The 19947-nt window shown below is 50.0% G+C and overlaps 1 protein-coding gene across 1 annotated transcript in view; it reads right to left on the reverse strand.

Annotated features, from left to right (window-relative positions):
* LOC117744428 (neural cell adhesion molecule 2-like) overlaps positions 1-19947 on the reverse strand; it is a 165849-nt gene that overhangs the window by 40119 nt on the left and 105783 nt on the right. The window contains exons 2-3 of the mRNA XM_034552692.1: positions 7434-7508; positions 1946-2152 (exon numbers count right to left, since the gene is read on the reverse strand). Coding sequence (XP_034408583.1) covers positions 1946-2152; positions 7434-7508 — 282 coding nt within the window. The remainder of the gene's footprint in view (positions 1-1945; positions 2153-7433; positions 7509-19947) is intronic.

A 19947-nucleotide genomic window follows, 5' to 3' on the forward strand; every position in this document is an offset into this window, starting at 1 on the left:
TTATTACGAGCTTCCTGTCACCTTGCGAGGCTGCAAACGGCACCGAACTGCTGCAGTTAATTCAAAGCAATTTCAGAATTTCGCTATCAGGGAAAAGCTATTTAAATGTTCATCTTCTGTGTGGGCAAGAGTTTTATCTCAGAGTCGGCGGCCACGCCAGCAGCTCTGGGAGGCTGAATGATGACGACGATGCCGACGTTTGCTCATTGTCACTGAACACAAACAACAAACAACAAAGCAACATTTTGACTGGAGCTAGATGACGAGTTAAATCCCAACCAAAGTCATGATGATCCCCCAGTGGTTCCAGAGGTGGTGATCCAATGGTGGGATCCACATGGTGGTCAGGCGATCACCTTTGGGCCTCAACCTCGGACGAGTCCTCTCATGGACATCCTTCACGTACTTGCTCAGACATTGTCTCCACAAATCAGTCGGATTCATCCTCTTGGGAGCTCGAATGTCGGGACACAAGTTCACGGCAATCCGGCGAACATTGTGGAGATATTTCTCCAACGCGGTGGACCGACCGACCGGCTGCCACGGCTCTCCATGGAGCTGTGGCTTTACCACGGCTCCATGGAAGCTCCAGTTAACCAAAGCCCCGGCACCAGTTTTGGACTACTGCTCTCCCACCCCGTGTAACATGATTACATCATGGAGATGTCATCAACTACTGAGAGGATGTCAACACCTTCTCCCCCCCAGGTCACGATATTGGTGTTCAACATGTTGCTGTGCGCCGGCAGCACGGCAGGCTGGAGCTTCGGGCAGGTTTTCAGCCGCGTGCTGCTCATGCGATCTATATAACGAGGGAGTGACGCCCTGTTACCATGGAAACAATGGTTTTAGGGAGCTGGATATGTGGGGAATGAGGCGAGGTGCTGAGTGCTGGCAGGTGTGATTGAGGCTGAGATGCCTCCCCTAATGGTTCACCGGGAGAGGATGAAAAAGGCAACCACACACAGGTGTGTGTCTGTCTGTCTGTGTGTGTGTGTTTGTGTGTTTGTGTGTGTCTGCACGAATCAAATCCCCGTACCTTGACGTTTCCTCCAATTAAAGTCGGGGAAAACTCCTGATCAAAGTCCCGGTGTATCTGAGTATTTAGGTTATTCACTCCTCAGAATTCACTGGGTTCTCTATGTCATCTTTTTGAGTGTGTGTGCGCCTTTTGCATGCATTGTAGCATTGATGCATTTCCTGACACTGTGCTTCCTGTGAACAGGAGGATTCGTTCATTTCTCTCTAAATGGAGCCCCGGTAAGGATTCTAGGATTTAAAAAAACGGAAACCTCTCTCTCATAAGAAGTCCACACACCAAATCTGAAAATACTTTATTTAAATCTTAATTGTTTTATTTATTCTGTTTAATTTAATGTTCTGTATCTTAAATACTGAACTTGGAGTTTCTCTTAAATCCGCCTTTCAAACACATGAAAGTGGCTCCAACCCCGCTGGTCCTAGATTCCCATCCTCTGCAAACGAGCCGGTGGGGGGTTAAGTTGGACGTCTTGCTCAAGGACGCCGTAACGGGTACGAATGACGGTTAATTCACTGCTCGCCGCGAGGACGTAACCACAGAGCCGACCCCCGCCTCGCAACATTAGGTTTTTCCCAGGAAATAGTGACGGGTCAGCAAGGCGGGTCGGCCTCGGCGCCACATTCCTCATTATGCCTGGCGGGGTCCGAGTCCCATGGCATTACTCGCCGTCATTACACTTTAATCACCAGAAAGAGTGTGAAGCACGCTCTCAGACACAAGTCAGAGGTACACGTGGACCTGAAATGCACATGCACACGGTTAGAGTTTCTACCGGCTTGTGGCTGCGAATATGAATAGGCTGAACACCTGCGCTCGCACACTAATGCGAGCGCTTTATTCTCTTCACGTCTGACTCTCCTCGGGAGGCGTCTGAACGTGTCTGCGGGAGCACATCGAGCTTACGGTAGATCTCCAGCACCACCGAGGCCTCCTCGGTGTGGCCGCCGCCGTCGGTGGCCTGGCAGCGGTAGATGCCCGCGTCCTCGATGATGGCGTTGTATATGATGAGCCTGGATCGCGACGTCTCCGTGTGGAGCGCCATCCGCTTGGAGGCCAGGATGCGCTCGCCCTGGGGGTTGTACCACTCCAGCCTCACCGGCTCGCCAATCGCTAGGGAGCAAAGTCAGAAGGAAGAGAGAACATGAACATTGTGACGATTACTTTGAAAGAGACCTTTCCACGATTACGCCCACTCACCCCCGAGATCTATGCACAACATTTAAACGCCTGAAGGAAGTTGAATCGTGTTCTTAGCAAAAGGTTGTCTTCGGTTGACTTCCACCCGCTTCATATAGTCTCTAAATTGTTCCAGTAGTCCCACGATGATTTGTAAAAACAATAATGAACGCCCGTGAGTGACATGACCTTGGCTTCTCTATGCATGAAGTGAGTCAGCCTGCGGTGCATATCCTTTATCCTTTTGGAGGCTTGTCTGCTTGCATGTGCGTCTTGAGCTCGTCTGAATCTGCTTCCTTATCAAACAGATACATAATAAAGCTACATGGGAGGATGTAAACCAATCACCACGTTGCCCCATTACGACTGATTTCAATCAAGTCCAACCGTTTACGATTCAATCTACGCCGCGGAACAACTTGGGGAACTATTTCAATCGGTTTGATGGAAGTCAGATTGTGTCTATTGGGCATGTTTTGTATTCATGCTGCTGAAGGTTTTATGTGTCGATGCAACGGCATCGCTGCTCGCTCTGGTCCGCCGAACAGCCGAAGACCGTTCGACGTTGTTAACGTTGGAACTCGTCGAGGGAACAGATGGCCTGAAATGATACGATTGAGTCATAATCTTGGATTTACATAATGTGCATAAATCTGTAAAAGGAATGGCGACATATGTAAGCTGTAAATCCCGTTCTCGTTTCCAAGATTATGCGCTTATACAAACAGAGCCACTGCACAAAGGAGGAAACGCTAACTTCAAGCCTGATAAAAAAAATAAAAAAAATGGCGTCCATATGTAGCCTGTGGAACATGAACTCCTCTGCAGGCTACGGTGGGGGATTATGTGGCCATCTGCGAGCAGCAGGTGCCCTTTGCCTGTAAATACTGCAAATAAAAGTGTCAGTGTGGAGGGCCATTACTCGGCCCATGAATCAGCCGGAGCCTTGAAGAGGACACAGGCTGGTCCGGTCCCGAGAGACCGCTCTCTGGATTTAAATGAGGAAACAAAGAGAAACAAAAAGAAGATAATAGACGTAATGCAAGGTTGCCACGAACCAGGAAAAGCCATTGGCAAGAGATGACTCTCTGAATCCCCTCGGTACCGATCAGCAAGACGCCCTTGAGCAAAAGCTTTTAACCTCCAGCTGCTCGGCCGGAGTGATGCTGTGCGGCGGTCTCAAGAGCTTCCCGTGAGCCACTGCGAGGAGACGTCTTGTCGTCGGATTTCAACGCCCGGAAAACACACATTTGTCCAGCGTGCACGGTCACATAAAAGAAAAGCCGTTCGCTGAGAGTGATGATCTGATTTGCCTCTTCTCTCCCGGCGTCTCCCACTTTTACAGGAGGGGAAGCTCTTCCTTCCCAGCATGCGGGTACTTGTGGGGAACAGATAAGTGTCGAGCGTCGCTACAGGCGTCTCTTTATACCTGTTAGCATTACAGCGTTATCGCCCCTGTTGGCAGCAGAGGCAGCGTAACATGTTGGATGTGTTGATGCCTCCGGAGCGCTGACGGGCCATTTGCTTCACGGATGATCCGAGAAGACGCGAGCGTCGGAGCGCGCTGCCCCCGTGTGCGTTCTCACCACCGACTGAATAGCCGTTCGCACATTTTGTCAAACCGCTCTGGAAATCTGCATAAGCTCTGGCGTTATTACGGATTCTCGGCGACGGACTCCCGGAGTGGAAGGACAAAGGAGATTTCTTTTTTTTCTCTAGGTGCTTTCAAAACGTCGAAGGAGCAGCGCGCTGATTGATCGCCGGCTTCTGGTAACCGCTCGTGAAAAGCGTTTATTTATTTTTTAACCGCAAGCAGCGGCGCTTTGTGTCTGGAAGGTGTTTTCAAGGAGCAATATAAAGACACTGAAATATTGAGGCGATCTAAGCCTCCTGCACCAGGCAGATTATTGACTCGACGTGCCCCTCGGCGCCGGAATTAGCCGAGCGCGAGCCGAAACACTCCCACGTCCCCGCGGCGGCTGGCACACGGAGCCGGCGCTCGTAATTGATTCAGGTCTCCGGGGGAAGTAGATAGCGGCGCCCCCGGAAACAAGAGCTGAGCGGGCGAGGAATCACGCTGGTCAGCGTGCACACGGGAAGGGGGCGGGGGGATTGACACTGTGTCGGCTACGTATTCATCTCGGCCTGCTCTGTGATGTCGGGGGCGCACCGGGACGAGGGGCTTTGACCTCCCCCCCCCCCCCCCCCCACGCTCGTTAGCCGCATCTGAAGAAAAACCACATGGAAACAAACCGGAACTGTTGGATCTCGTAGGACCAGCGGGGCTGCCTTTGTAGCTGCCTGTTTTTTTTTGATTTTGCAGCCAACACTTGGCTCTGGCTTCCTGCCACCACAGTCTTAGGGGGAGGTTAAACACACACCTAAACACCAGTTTATCCAGCTCCTTATTTGTCACGCCAGGAGCTCAGCTCCATTTAACCCAGACAAGAGAGCCACTCTCTCAGTGGGTTGTTTGTTTCCTCACCAAAGGTCTAATGGAGCCTTTCAAACACCTGGTGATGGTTTGGAAGGAAACACAATGCCAGGAATCTAGAGTAACAACGCCCGATTTCTGTATTTTAATGCATATTGGTATATTCAGTGATGGACAGAAGATATCAAAAAGTTGAATCTCAACCCAGATGAGCGCCAAACGGGTCAAGTTGTCTGTCTAAAATGTCTTCACGTATATTAGACTATTAGACATTTGTGTGAATCTTTCAGTCTGGGCCAAACAAACATGTTTAGTGAGGTCACAGTGACTTGACCACCGAAATCCAAAGCAAGTGGACGTTTGTGCAGAATTTGAAGGAATTCCCCGAAAATATCATTTACGCGAGAATCGGACGGACGTAAGGTCGTGGTGACCTTGACCTTGACCTCTGGCCATCAAAATCTAATGGACTAGTTGAATGGACAAAACGGACAACCTGAAATAATAATAGAGGCCGAACGAAAGCGGTGCAAGCCGCCATCTTTAAAACAAGGGGGGATGCATTTGGTTCGTCCTGTCCATTAAAAACAACTAAATTTATCTTTGCAAAATAACAATATTTCATTGGTGGAGAAGCGGCTCACTTCATGCATTCATCATCGAGACGCCTCTGACCTTTTCCCACAGCGATGACGGAGAAAACCAGATTCACTGGAGGTGCAAGGTGACAGCAGCACACATGCAGTGTCTCTCTCTCTCTCTCTCTCTCTTCTCTAAAGACAATCCCCAGCTCAGTGCACCACAGCTCTCACTCACTGTTTTCCTTTTCTCTTCCCGACCCCGTAAACCTTCCGCTGCTCCTTTATTTTGAGCCTCAATTCAGAATCCGCGCAGCAAAAAAAACACATATTTTTCACTGTGAAGCGTGGAGAACCCCCCCCACCCCCCCACCCACCCCACCCCCACCCCCACCCCACTCTGTACAGCGAGGTAACGAATAAAAGCAAATTCAGTGGAAGAGACGCGTGTCGCATTTTCTCCTAAAAGCAAGAACTCATGAATAGATGACACATCTGTCGCTCTGAGGACGGAAGATGAAAGGGTTTTTTAAAAATGAATGCTAAAAACATTTAGAGGTTATTTTATTGATGTGTGCACATTCATAATATTTTCACACCTGTCAGTCTTGAAGAAACATTTAGTCTGTACACTGTCTGATGTTCCCATATGCACATCAACTATTAAATGATATATACGTGCTTTTAAGCTCTGTTTGATGGCTCAAAATGCACTAAAGAAAAACTATTAGTGACCAAATAAGTTAAAGTTATTATCCGGCGACAGTAAACCAATCAAAGACGAGGACCCCGTGAATCACGAGAAGCCGATTGAGAACATCTTCTCTTCTTCTGCAGCCGTGCGATAACATGCAAGTATCTCATCAATTACATTGAAGACCGGAGCAGTTCGGAGAACAACACATTTCCTCCATCAGAAATTTAAATGAGAGATTTCTGGATTTGTGTTTTCATCTGATTTCTCCTGAACTGTGTTTCATTGAATCGCGGATGAGTATCCGTGACAACGGCTTAGAATGAACGAGGAAAAGGCCTTTTCAGTGGAAACCGTTTAAGAGTAGAGCCGTTTGGGAGCAGACGAGAAGAAAAAAAAAGGCAACTTTGACCGCGTTTTGACCCCAAAAAAAAAACAGCATCTTTGAAGCAATTTGAAAAAGAAAAAAAGAAAAACGTGTGCTCTCGTGGAAGAAATGAGGCGTTCAATCATTTTAACCCCGCTGCCAATTCTTCCTGGCAAAACTTTGGAAACAAGACAGATTTGTATCGAACAAAGGGAATTGATTTCACCCGGGTTCCTTCTCTAAGAACACACTCCGGCCTTTTCTTCACAAGCGGCTCGCACACACGAATCAGCATACGATGTAATTGCCTTTCTGTTGCTTTCTCTTTCTCTTCCGATCCATATTCATGTGTGGGGCCACGTTCGTACCAGCTTAAAGAGCTAAAAAGTCACTTTTTAAAAGTCTATTTGTTTGCAGGCTCACGTTGGTTTCATGGGCTTTTGCCTTTTTTCTCCATTTGGTCGATGCCTGTTCTGCTGTGCTTTCTAGCCCACTCCAGTTGGCAGGGCTGCATGTGAATGTGGTAACAACCTGAAAAGGGTGAAACGAGTGACACAGACACTTCCTCCCACGCACTCTGGACGTCGGCCGCGGGACGATTTATCTCCCACCTCCAACACTCTTCTGCCTCAAAGCCTTTTCCTCTATTCTCCGTTCCGTCGCTCGAGCTCTCACAAATAAAAAGCGTCCACCTTTGCCTTTCGTCTCCTGCCAGCTTGGTTCCATTCAACTCCATTCTGTCCTTCTCAGCACACGCTAGACCTCCGCACCCCGCCGACGCTCCTCGACTCCCCTGGCTGTCAGCGCCACGCTGAGTGGGCTGGCAGGAGAGAAGAGGCAGCCGGCGGGGGGCCGGGCCGGGCCTGCCAGAGCGTGGTGCCACCCTACCGAGCCGCTGGCAGCTTCTCCGCTCGAGCCGAGGGTTGATATACACTTCTGAGGGGGGGGGGGGGGGGGGGGGTCCCGGTGTGGTGCCCAGCGAGTCAAAGAGTCACTCGCCATATGGACGGCATGGATTGTGTTGCGTTCACTGTCATAGGAACCACAAACGGGCTTCAGAGGCGAAGGGCTTCCAAACACACACACACACACACACACACACACAGCACATCCACGTGAACACCAGTGTGTGGCTGTTGTACCTGTGCAGATGAAGAACTTGGACTCTCCGACACTCAGCTCCACTTTGTTCAAGGATATGGACACCTGCAGTGCGGCTGCAACGGAGGAGGAAAGAAAGAGAGAGAGAGAAACAAGAGGAAATGAATTAGTTGTCAGTCTCTTCATCGCATTGTGGCTCATTTCCTTCTTCTTAACTGTCTGAGGGTTCATTTCCTTCTCAACATCACCATAAACTGCATGTACATGAGAAGCAGTGAACACAACGCTTCTTAGAAATAAAACCCGCAGCTGTTGCAGGTTTACGATCGTCCATGGCCAAAAAAAAAGAACAATTTCTATATGTTTCTATATACAGCCATCTCTCCTTTCAAAAGAGACAGATTTGCTTGATGCCTTCTATTAGGCACGCGTCCTCTCAGCCGGAGGCAACGCTGTGTGCAGTTGTCGCTCTTGACAACGAGGCTGAGGAACTTCAGAGCTCGGTAAATAACTGCTTGTAGTTTCCTGTATTTTGTCACGCGGGTTCTTTTTGAGAGCCGAACACACAAAGAAGAAAGAAAAGCTAACTGGAAATGTCGCTGGAAGAAATCCACCTATGACTAAACATTATTAGAATAAAACAACAACTCGCAGTCGAGCTACAACCGTGTGTGTGTGCGCGTGTGTGTGTGTGTGTGTGTGTGTGTGTGCGCTGCTACTGCATAGAGCCACACAATAGGAGCTCTGAAAGGTGGTAAACTGACTCCAGACGGGAGAAAGAGAAGCAGAGAGAGCGTCTGGATGTCTGATGTGATGAGCCGTGATTGGCCACTCAGCGGGGAGGGGGTCATCTTCAGGCCGGAGCGCTGGATGTTTGATGAGCCGGTCACACCCGCGCTCCTCAGAGCTGCAAGTCTAGTTAGGATCAAACTGCAGCTACACACACACACACACACACTCACACACACACACGCTGCACATGCTGCATAATACGCTAATGGATGTTAATTCTATCCACAACGCTGGGAACTCAATAGCAGAGCTCAGGGCGCCTGTCAATAATGGAGGAAATGATGAAATGATTATCTGCAGCTTCCCGGGGGGGGGGGGGCGTCGCCCCAGGGTGCTGCTCTCCAGCTGTCCTCACTGGGCATCACCTCACCTGTCACAGCTGCAGGTTGCCTATAGGTGGCAGTAGAGGGGCACTACCACCGTCGCCTGAGGAGGCTATATGTGTGTGTGTGTGTGTGTGTGGGGGGGGGGGGGGGGGGGGGGGGGGGGCTTCCTTATCAATGCATTCCATCATTTCCACTGTTACGCATTTTAGAAAAGAAAAGAAAAAACAAGCACTTTTAGTAGACGTATATTGACTATATTAGACATTTAGACACATAAATATGGGAAAATAAGGCTTCAGGGTTCTTTTATCGCCATCTGCAATCAGTGGGCAGCTTTGCGCATTGCATTGTGGGAAAGTAAACACACTGCAACGCTGCTAAGTGAGGTGATTAATCACGTCTATTTAACCCGATGCCCTTCCACGCAGCCTCGCCTCTGACTCTAGATTCCTATCAGCGGCTTCAAGTAGTTTAACGGTTTTCAATTATTAATTGATCCCGGTCCGTTCGTGCTGCATGTGATTGAACGAGCGATAAGTTCCTCACAAAAAGGGCCTAAGCTCTCGTTCCTTTGTTGACTGTGCTGTCAGATGCATTGTCGTGAACAACGTTCTGTAATTAAGTTCAACCTGGAACAATATAAATGTTCTTCAGCCCTTTTTTTAGGAGGAAATACACCACGGAGTCCACGTTGGCATTTTAATGAGAAAATGTGTTTATTCGACACCGTCTGGCCTGGTGGGGACACAAAGAGATAATTATATCCATTTTCAAAAAGGGAACGCGTTCACCTGCTTATTACAGAGCCAGCATCAATATGTAATGAGCCTGGCAGCGATGATTAGCTCCTCTGAGAAGGGCTGGAGGCATGAAGAAGAAGACAAGACACAACCATTGATTTGATTTGTTGCCATGCCATGCATGAATAACAGCGCTGAGACTTCCATCATAATCATAATAATAATAATAATAATAGTAATTCCAGCTTCAACTGCGCTCTCCAGTAAAAAGAGGCGGGACTTTGACCAGTGAGTTGCTGCCTTGTGATTGACATGATGGTGGCGGCCAAAAAAAACAACACATCGGTGACATCACAGTGGCGACTTCCGTACGCCGTCACTTTAAAAAGACCAACGGAGGGTAGAGCGTCCAATCAGCTGGCAGCGAGAGACCGCTGTGGTTCCACAATGCTCCGCGGAGAACGTGCCTTTGAGTGCATCTTGTACATGTCAGAGCGTGTGTGGGGGTGCACTGTATTTTGTGTATTTGTGTGTGTGTGTATGCAAATGTATTAAGCACACAGAAAAGATAGGAAAAGAAACGCTCCGCTTTAATTGTCTGTGATTTTGTGGAGGAGTTCAAGGGAAGAGAGAGAGAGAGAGGGAGGAAGGCGTGGGCAGAGCGAGAGCAAAAGGAGCAGATAAAATACTAATTACTACGTTTTGTATCCAGCCGAACCTCTGAGTCTTATGCATTTCTTCAAGATGGTTTCCAGTAAGAAGGAAGCTTACAAAAGAAGACATTTTAATGTGCCGCTCAGGTGAGCCGTGGGCACGAGGGGAAGTGCAGGTGTCGGGGATCTCTTCGTTAAGATTATTAAAAGACGGCTTTTATTTCCGTGTCATGTGGTCATTATTCACTCATGATCCATGTTTGCTTTCCATAAACAAGGATTGAAAAACAGTTACTCCAAAGTAACATAATATAACCCATCAGGCTTTGACAGGAAGGAGGGGGGAGGGGGGGGGGGGGGGGGGGGGGGGGCAATGAGTGCATTGTATTTCTAAACCGGAAGAGAGAAGAAGAGAGATGACCCGAAAAACTCAATCAGGGAAATATCTATAGGTAGTAAAGTAAAGGAAGCTCTTGTGAATCACTTACGGACGACTTCGCCCCCGTCCCCCCGAGGAGGAGTACACCTGAGACCTTCCTACGGTCCTGAGACCTTTCTACGGTCCTAAGACCTTCCTACGGTCCTGAGACCTTTCTACGGTCCTGAGACCCTCTTACGGTCCTGAGACCCTCTTACGGTCCTGAGACCTTCCTACGGTCCTGAGACCCTCTTACGGTCCTGAGACCCTCTTACGGTCCTGAGACCGTCCTACGGTCCTGAGACCGTCCTACGGTCCTAAGACCTTCCTACGGTCCTGAGACCGTCCTACGGTCCTGAGACCCTCTTACGGTCCTGAGACCGTCCTACGGTCCTGAGACCTTCCTACGGTCCTGAGACCCTCCTACGGTCCTGAGACCCTCTTACGGTCCTGAGACCTTCCTACGGTCCTGAGACCCTCCTACGGTCCTGAGACCCTCTTACGGTCCTGAGACCTTCCTACGGTCCTGAGACCCTCCTACGGTCCTGAGACCCTCCTACGGTCCCGAGACCTTTCTACGGTCCCGAGACCCTCCTACGGTCCTGAGAGCCTCCTACGGTCCTGAGACCTTCCTACGGTCCCGAGACCCTCCTACGGTCTTGAGACCTTCCTACGGTCCTGAGACCTTCCTACGGTCCTGAGACCCTCCTACGGTCCCAAGACCCTCCTACGGTCCCGAGACCTTCCTACGGTCCCGAGACCCTCCTACGGTCCTGAAACCCTCCTACGGTCCCGAGACCCTCCTACGGTCCCGAGACCCTCTTACGGTCCTGAGACCTTCCTACGGTCCTGAGACCCTCCTACGGTCCTGAAACCCTCCTACGGTCCCGAGACCCTCCTACGGTCCCGAGACCTTCCTACGGTCCCGAGACCCTCCTACGGTCCTGAAACCCTCCTACGGTCCCGAGACCCTCCTACGGTCCCGAGACCCTCCTATCATCGAGCAGGCGGACGGACGACAAACGCTTTCACAGAATTCTCCAAAAGACGAGAGAGACGTCTTTGAAGACTTGATTTCATCAAAGTCTCATCGCCTGTAATTTGTGTGAAAGTGACTTTTCTAATTAAAGTATTGAATGACCTCGTACACCAACAAAAGTACTATGTTTTTAAATGACTCATTGTAATTATGAAAAGGCAAAATGCTGTCTGTTATTATTAGCTCCTGCTACATGTGTGGTTATTGGATCTCAAGGAAGAAAATTAAAAAGGTGCACCGAAGACACATTTTAATCAACTTAGATACTCAGTGGATTGATCTCAGAGTTCTTTCTGTCAACATGACTTTGAGGCGTCATCTCTGATAAATAATGACCTCAGATCAGTGTTGAAGTACCAGAGAGGTATCGGTGCCGAGACCCCTTTCAGAAGGTCTCGTCTTGGAATGGACTCTGGATTTCATTTCAAGACGTCACTAAGCCGCCTGAGCATCGGCTGGTTTCTTTGCTGTGATTGGGTGTAAAACATCAAAACACACAGGGGTACTGGGCCTCGCCCTGGTCTTGCACGGGTCTGAATACTCTGTTTAGAAGGTGGTCCGGACTACAACACGGGTAGTTTGACTCTTATCAAAGTCATGGCAACGCATCACGGTGAGTTACAAGTGGAACATTTTAACCCCATCAAGTCTTCCTTATTCTCCGGCGCCGAGATGATTTCTTTTCCAAGACAATTGCGGTAGAGATCGGAGATGGTGTTCATATTTATGGAAACGTAAGTGCAAGATAATGTCCTCGTCTTCATTCCTTTTCCTTCTCTCCAAAACAGAACCACGCATTAGAAATGAGGTAGAAACGTTCCTTTGTGCTTTTCTACTCGTTCTCTTTGCTCTCCTGTGTCTAGTCGACCGGTCTTCATTTCGTCTTATCTCTTTTGGCTGTGTCTCCATTTCCTCCCCTTTTATCCCCCCCCATGTCCTCGGGCTGCAACCTGTTTCTCTATATGGCGACATCAGTGGTTCTTTTTTTCTGCGACGTCGCCGAGCAGCTGAGAGAAGTCTGGGGCGACAATAACTCCAGGCCCGTCAGTCAGACGGGATGATTTGCTTCACGCTCCTGGCGTTTCACTTCCATTCTTCCCCCGTCAGCCTCTCTCTCTCTCTTACGGCCGGGCACCGCACTCCAACCGTTCCAAGACGGGATAAGTGGCAACGCGAGTAGCAGTTATTCCACTTTTCACCTTCAAAAACACGTATTAAAAGGACGACGTTTACAATGCGGAACAATGCCGGGGAGATCGAAAACCGAGGCGTCTTTTCATCGAGTCTCCGGGTCTCCGCGTCGGCCTTGAATGCCGCGTTGATCGCGTTGTTCGCTCGTACCGTGAACGGACCGGAGCGAGCGGCGCCGCCGGTGTTAATGAGTCACCAGAGCGCCGCCGCTTTCCCGAGGATTGTGTCAGCTTCCTCCACGCATTAATAAGGTCATCCATCAAGACGAAAAGGTACCCGTCAAATGATTATGGTAATACAGCCAATTAAAAATGACGGCCATTATACTGAATACAGACAAGTTCATACACTATATATGTATGCTATTAAGAGGCTCAGCAATGCTTCACTGTGGACTTTAATTTAAAAGCAGTGCCCTGGAGGTCCAGAGGAAAAAAAAGGACATTTCGCGATGACGTCGTCAACGTTCGTGACCACACTCGCCCGTCACTCAAAAGGGCCGCCACAGAGTCTCAACAACGGCGTGCAGCAGGCGGAGCGAGAATGGACTCGAGGTCGGCCGATGATGGCAGAACATATTGATTTGGCCTGCTGAGCTCAGCTGATTACTGCAGCGGCCCTCGATAAGCACAACGAGACGGGCGAACGCACGAGTGACGGGTTCAGTAATAAAAGCTTAAGGCCTCGGAGGGTTCAGACTATCTCGTATCGGCTGTGGGAGAGGCCAACAAAGTGTGTGTGTGTGTGTGTACTCAGACATGAATAGTTATCATTTCTACATGAAAAAAGAGCTCATTCTATCACATCCCGTATGCTAACGTGTGTTACTTGGCCATCTTTGAAGAGAGATGGCAGTTTCAGGCCATACGATGGGGACGAGCGTCATGACGAAACACCCAGAAGCCCCGTGGGCTCCAGAAGGAGCCTCCAGTGACGGCACGGGGGCGTCGCACACGTCACATTTACCCAAACGCCGCAAATAAAAATAGAAAGTGATCCACGTCTTTGTTCAGACATTCTCTCTCCTTTCAGAGCAACACAAATCACAATGGCGGTTAACTAATGTCCGCCTGTCACCGGTGGTTCAGGGAGGGTGGAAACGTCGTGCCGTGGTGACCGTGGGTGGAAAACCAGTTGCTCGCAGACTGGGAGCTAAAATCTTTTAACGACTGCTCATTATCGCAGCGTTGGCATATCCACAGGGGGCATAATCAGTAGCTGAGGGGTCGAGCTGGAAGTCTGATGCATAATCACAGGCCTGATGTCAGGATCAAGTGGGAGTAAAGCCATAGGATTTCCCGACTGCCATGAACGCAGCTTGCAATTTAGACACACGGGGGGTCGATATGCTTTTTTATTTAACTTTTAATTAGGGTAAAAGTTATCATTATTTTTTACAGGTGCTTTTAGCCGTGACCAGAAACAATGCACCGATGCTCCCTTCATGCTCTCTCAGGACATACGGCTTCCCCAGAGACGTGTGAACCGGGGACCGAGGGTCAGGAGCTGCAGCGTGATGCTCCATCAGAGCTGCGTCTTCCAACTCCTTCAGACTCAAATGCTCCTCAAACAACAGCTCGAGCAGGAGGCCTCACACAGAGGAATGTCTCCCAGGACCAGATGCAAACACTTGTGTCTCATCCCCAGCTGGGAGCTTCTCCTGCTCTTTGAGCAGAGACTATTATTTTGGTCTCGGCTGGCTAGTCAGACTCACTTTGACAATGTGCAACGCTGCCAGTCAGACCGCCCCAAAAGTACGATTGTACATTCGACTACAAAACACACATTTGGAGACGCACGTCGAGCCGATCCGCCGACACGGACCAAATATCTCGAGGCCTTCCGGATTCGAGAAGAAAAAAACCTCCCGTGCACGTTGGCGAATGAGAAGAAACGTGTTTGTGTTGGGATGGAAATGGCACGTTTTGGCTGGGGCTGATGATTCCCACAGCCCCCCCCCCCTCGTGGCTGTGACAGGGCCGTTATCTCAGGCCGGCGGATTAATTCGGTCACAAAGGAGAGGTCACTGGCTCCTGCCAGGCCTCAGAGAGGACACTCTGGGGACGGTGAGAGGGGATTCGGGCACAGACGTCTTCTTCTAAAGGGGTTTAAAGCCAGCAGGCTCCCTAATTGCGAGGGCACCTCCCACGACAATACCAGCAATTGCTAAATGGAATTCACTGCATTGTGAACATGGGAAGGGGGGGGGGGGGGGGGGACCCCCGCTGGGCTCTCAATTTAAGTATGAATGTGATTTGGGTTTTTCTAAATCCCAAATCACATTGAGCTGGAAATGAACGGGTGCAGGAGTGGAACAATGAGCAACAATGAGCGGCTGCTGAAGACATTTGCATTTTTTAAATTGCAGCCGTGGAAAAACAACAGAATGCAAACGGGTACGAAACATTCACCGATCCGCTCGTAATCAGTGGGAAACGGCTAATAAGGAGGATCATTCTTTCATCAGGCCGCCCTCGGATCTGAAGATCAGGGGTTCAAAGGCTCAACCTGAAGTATTCACTTCTCAACTCGTCCTCTTCCTACTCCTCTTCCTACCCTTCATCCTTAATAGTACTCAAGTCAGAGCCTTTCATCTTCCCCTGTTCTGGCTGCATTGTGCAAGGAACTGCTTGTTCACCTTTACTGATTCTCTCTCCCTCTCCCCCCCTCTCTCTCTCTCTCTCTCTCTCTCCCCCCCCCTCTCTCTCTCTCTCTCTCTTTCTCTCTCTCCCCCCCTCTCTCTCTGACAGAAGCTGACACCAACTGTCACCGCGGCCCGGGCCAACCTGGATGCCCGGATCGGGCACCGAACCACTGCCAGTTCAGTTATTACTCAAAACTCTCTCTCCCTGGCATGTTTTTGTGCTGCACATCACCGAACTCGTCTGTGATTGGTTCTTTTTGGCCGGCTTTGGGTTTTTAAACTTTTAGACTCCCGATCAAACCAAAGTCTGCAGCCACGTTAGCGGCTCAGTGAGGATGTTTATGGACAATTATGAACGTTTGTGAACGTTTACGAACGTTTAAAAGTACGTCAAACACCCGAGAGCTCGTCACGACGCATCGTCAGAGGCGAAGCTGCAAAAAAGGTACGCGCAACACGCGTTAGATCGTTACTGGCTCTCACTGCGATGAGAAACTGGAATGGGTTGCCGTGGGAGACGGGCCTCTCCCATCTCGTGGCCAAAGGTCATTCGATCTGGTCCCGTGTGTCGGAAAACAAGCAAATACGGCGTTAAATGGGAAATGAGACCTATTGATCGGCAATGACTCTGTGTTCATAAATCACAGGTGAATGGAAGACAGACAGGCAGACAGACATGCAGACAGACAGGCAGACAGACAGACAGACAGAGAGACAGGCAGACAGACATGCAGACAGACGGACAGACAGACAGACAGACAGGCAGAAAGACGGACAGACAGACAGACAGACGGGCAGACAGACAGACAGACAGACAGAGAGACAGGCAGACAGACATGCAGACAGACGGACAGACAGACAGACAGACAGAGAGACACACAGACAGGCAGAAAGACAGACAGACATGCAGACAGAGAGACACACAGACAGACAGGCAGACAGACAGACAGAGAGACACACAGACAGACAGACAGACAGGCAGACAGACAGACAGACAGACAGAGAGACACACAGACAGACAGGCGCGTGCTGAATGATTGCTCAGCTGTGGCACTGAGTATTGCAATAAGTACATTAAAGGAGAATGTGTCACCGAGTACAGCGCCTCCCCCACAGAGCCCCTCCCCCACAGAGCCCCCCCCCCCCCCCCCCCCCACAGAGCTTCCCTCCCCACAGAGCCCCTCCCCCACAGAGCCCCCCCCCTCCCCCCCACAGAGCTTCCCTCCCCACAGAGCCCCCCCCCCCCTGAGCTGATGGATGATCGCGGGGTGTGGACCTGCATACATCGGCTCCGCTCCGCATGGCCTTCAATTAGAACTGTGGGGAACATGCACTCAGCGCCCCACTGAGACAGAGGTAGGCAAACAAATAACTATGCCCCCCCCCCCCCCATCACACATACACACACTTCATTCAAACACACATATGCGTGACACAGGGCCGAGGTACAGTGTGCAGCCACACAGGGTTAGGGTTAGGCGCACCACGGCGACCGCGTCCCCGACTCGGTGTAACCGAAAGACAACGCACCCCCCCGCTCCACAATTAGCATATTCATTATTTAACTGGGGAACAGCTGGCTAATTGGCAAATGAAATGCTTTCAATGATGTTCACACGAGAAGCAGAATTTGATTAAACAGAATCTGGGGGAAAATAACGGAAAAGGAAATGAACTTTTCGGTGACTTTGCCCGCGTTTGGGTGCAAATGAAAAGACGCATCCGGCCAACAGAGAGCGGTTCAGCGCTCGGCTCCACTTTTAATGGACTGACTCATGTGGGCTTTCTAAATCAGATGGGGGGGGGGGGGTAATGACACACTCTCTCAGGTCGTACATCAGGTTCTGTTTGATCCTGGTCAAGGATGTTAAACCTTGACGTGACCTCTCCCATTCTTTTGGTCTGCTCGCCAACAGGAAATGACTCGTGAACGCAGGCCGCTGGTGTCGGCGCCGCGGCTTCCAAACCCTTCAAAATGCTTCCATTCATTTTGGGCAATTTCTGCTACACGCTCGTCAATATAGAGCCGGGAGAGTGACAGCAAGGGGCAGTGGAACAGCGAGGGGGGGGGGGTCACAAGCCGCGGTGGCCATCACCACACATCACCGAGCCGGCTAAAAGGTACAATGCGCGGCTTCGGAGGAGGGGGATCGATGCTCGCAGCAAACCCCCGGTGACCACCGGCTCGCTGCTGGGTCACGGCTCAAAGAAGCTGTTGTGCTGCTGTGACGGGTGTGTGTGACGGGTGTGTGTGTGTGTGTGTGTGTGTGTTGGGGGGGGGGGGGTTATCGATTACAGGCTTTAACCCTTCCTGCACGACCTTTTGCGCGGGTGCATGAGACCGTGGAAGCAAACCAACCGTCTTCATCGATGCTCCTGTGTGGAACCAGAGATGTGTTTTCAAAGCACACTTTTAATAGAAGAGAAAGCACTCCGGAGTCACTCCCATTGTTTGTCTTCTCACTTCCTGCTTTGCATTTAATTGTGGGCGGTCGTCAGAGGCCCGCTCGTCCACAGAAGGACCCCCGCTGGGTTTGCAGAGCATGCAAATGTGTCCCCACCCTCTCCAATGGCTTTTTTCCTTTCCCTTTCCCCCTGCTGTTGGTGTTGTTGTTGTTGTTGATAATAGTGTTTGTTGTCAGGCTACATGGAGGAAGGGGGGGGGGGGCGCATTGCGGGCTCCCACAGCTGCGCCACGGTGGCCCGGAGACAATGGCCATCCTGGTCGGCTGACGCAATGCAACAAATGTTTGAAGAAAGAGACACACACACACACACACACACACACACACACGCACACACACAAGCTCTTCGTTTTATATATATATATATATATCAGAAAGCCGTCAACGCCGCATCATGCCGGCTGTTGTTTACACTGCAGCGGCGGAGCATAACTTCCCCCATCACTATCTGTTTTTAAAGGTGTTATATAAATAAAGTTATTATTATTATCGGTTCACTCTTCCCGTCTCACTTCTCGGCGTTAATGAGCTGCGTTTTGGGCCCCGTTTAATTATTCATACTGTTCTGTTTTGCCTGGAATCCTTTTTTAAGTTTCCTTTTTGCTTGAAAAGAATCTGTGTTTACCTGCAGCCTGAGGGGGGGGGGGGGGGGGGGGGGGCGTATGGTTCCAGAACATATGTAGGAGGAGCTCAAGCTCTGCAGATACTTTGATGCATTGTTTGGATATGAAAGGGCCGCTGTGCCGTACGATTGATGAATCAATAACGGCGGCCATGTTCACAGCCTCTCACGCACGCCACCTCCCGTGATCATCCACATCCAAAACATTCCAGTCCACATCCTCTTCTTCTTATTTCACTCTCATCCCTCGTTGCCACCCACGACTCCCTCCGTCAGACATCTTTTGTTTCCATAGAAACTGGGTCTGGTCCCATGCATTCTCCTCTCACGGCGGTGTGTCCCCCCCCCCGCTGGAAAGGATTCAGGAAGAGTGTCACTCTCCTGAACGAGCCTCGCCTGCAGCTCCTCTACTAGGAATGTTCTCGCCGCAGAGATCCATCAGTCAAATGTATGCCGAGCGGCTCGTAGTGTGAATCAATGAGAAGGAGCGTTGGTGTGATGGAGTAAGAGATGCTGACACTGGTTTCAGTGGATCAACTGGGACTGCGGGTTCATTCTGGGCCGCCGCTGTAAATCCAAAGGAAACTAAATACCGGATCGTGGAGAGGAGTCGCTATGCTAATCTGTTAGCATAGCGAGTGTAACGCTACAGGTTACACTCGTTTAGAATCAACAGCTTTTTATTTGAAGGAATTCTAATGAACCAATCTTAACATCCTATACATTTCTCCAGTATATATATATATATATATATATATATATATATATATATATATATATATGGTGCACACTCCCCCCAGATCTTTTATTTAGCGATGGCTGGGGAATCTCGGTTTAATTAAAAGAAGGAAAAATTAATCTTATTTATAACGATGGCCCCCGTGCCCTTCATCCAAAAAGGGCAACGCTGCCACAGAAAGCACCGGATGGGAGACGCGGCGCTCTGACTCGAGACACGGGGTGATAATTTGGGATGACGTGAGAATAATCGATGGCTGAAATGAGGCCAAAGCCACCGGGGTGCTCGGCGCTGACATTCTGAGCCCAGATGGCGAACAAATCCACAGGCGGACCATAAAGTTCACAGGAAACTGGGTTAACCCTGCGTGAACCAGGTCAAGAGCCTCCAGGTTTCTAAACGTCATGTTGGACCTGAAGAGCCAGACTTGAGTAAGCCTGACGTGGCCAGTCGAGCCAGCGCCACCGCGTACTGTAATTAACATCACATGCTGATTGTTGTGGATTATTTGCTAAGCTGACACTTGTCAAAACAGAACATGTATTCCCGTTGGCAGCTCGCAGTGGGGATTTAACCAGGTTATTAAAGCTTTAACCCATTTCAATACAGCTCGTGCTAAATGGATAACAACCAGAGAGATGGATTTCCATTTTATCCCAATTCACAGGATCATGCCCACGCACTCCATTTCCCGATGGTTCTCTCTTTCAGAACACCCGTCTGCATCGAGCGCTTCCCTTTCATCATCTGTTAGTATAATTTCATCTCGTAGTCGGAGCCCTGAAAGAAACGAGAGGCAAAACACGCCGCAAAGAGTGCAAAGGGGAGACGCGCACATCTGCATAATAAATAGCGATTGCCAAATTAATTACCGCCTGCGTGCTCGTAGTGATCCGACTCCAGCAGATGGTTACACATACAAACAC

This window comes from Cyclopterus lumpus, chromosome 2, assembly GCF_009769545.1.
Source record: "Cyclopterus lumpus isolate fCycLum1 chromosome 2, fCycLum1.pri, whole genome shotgun sequence".
Lineage (NCBI taxonomy): Eukaryota > Metazoa > Chordata > Actinopteri > Perciformes > Cyclopteridae > Cyclopterus > Cyclopterus lumpus.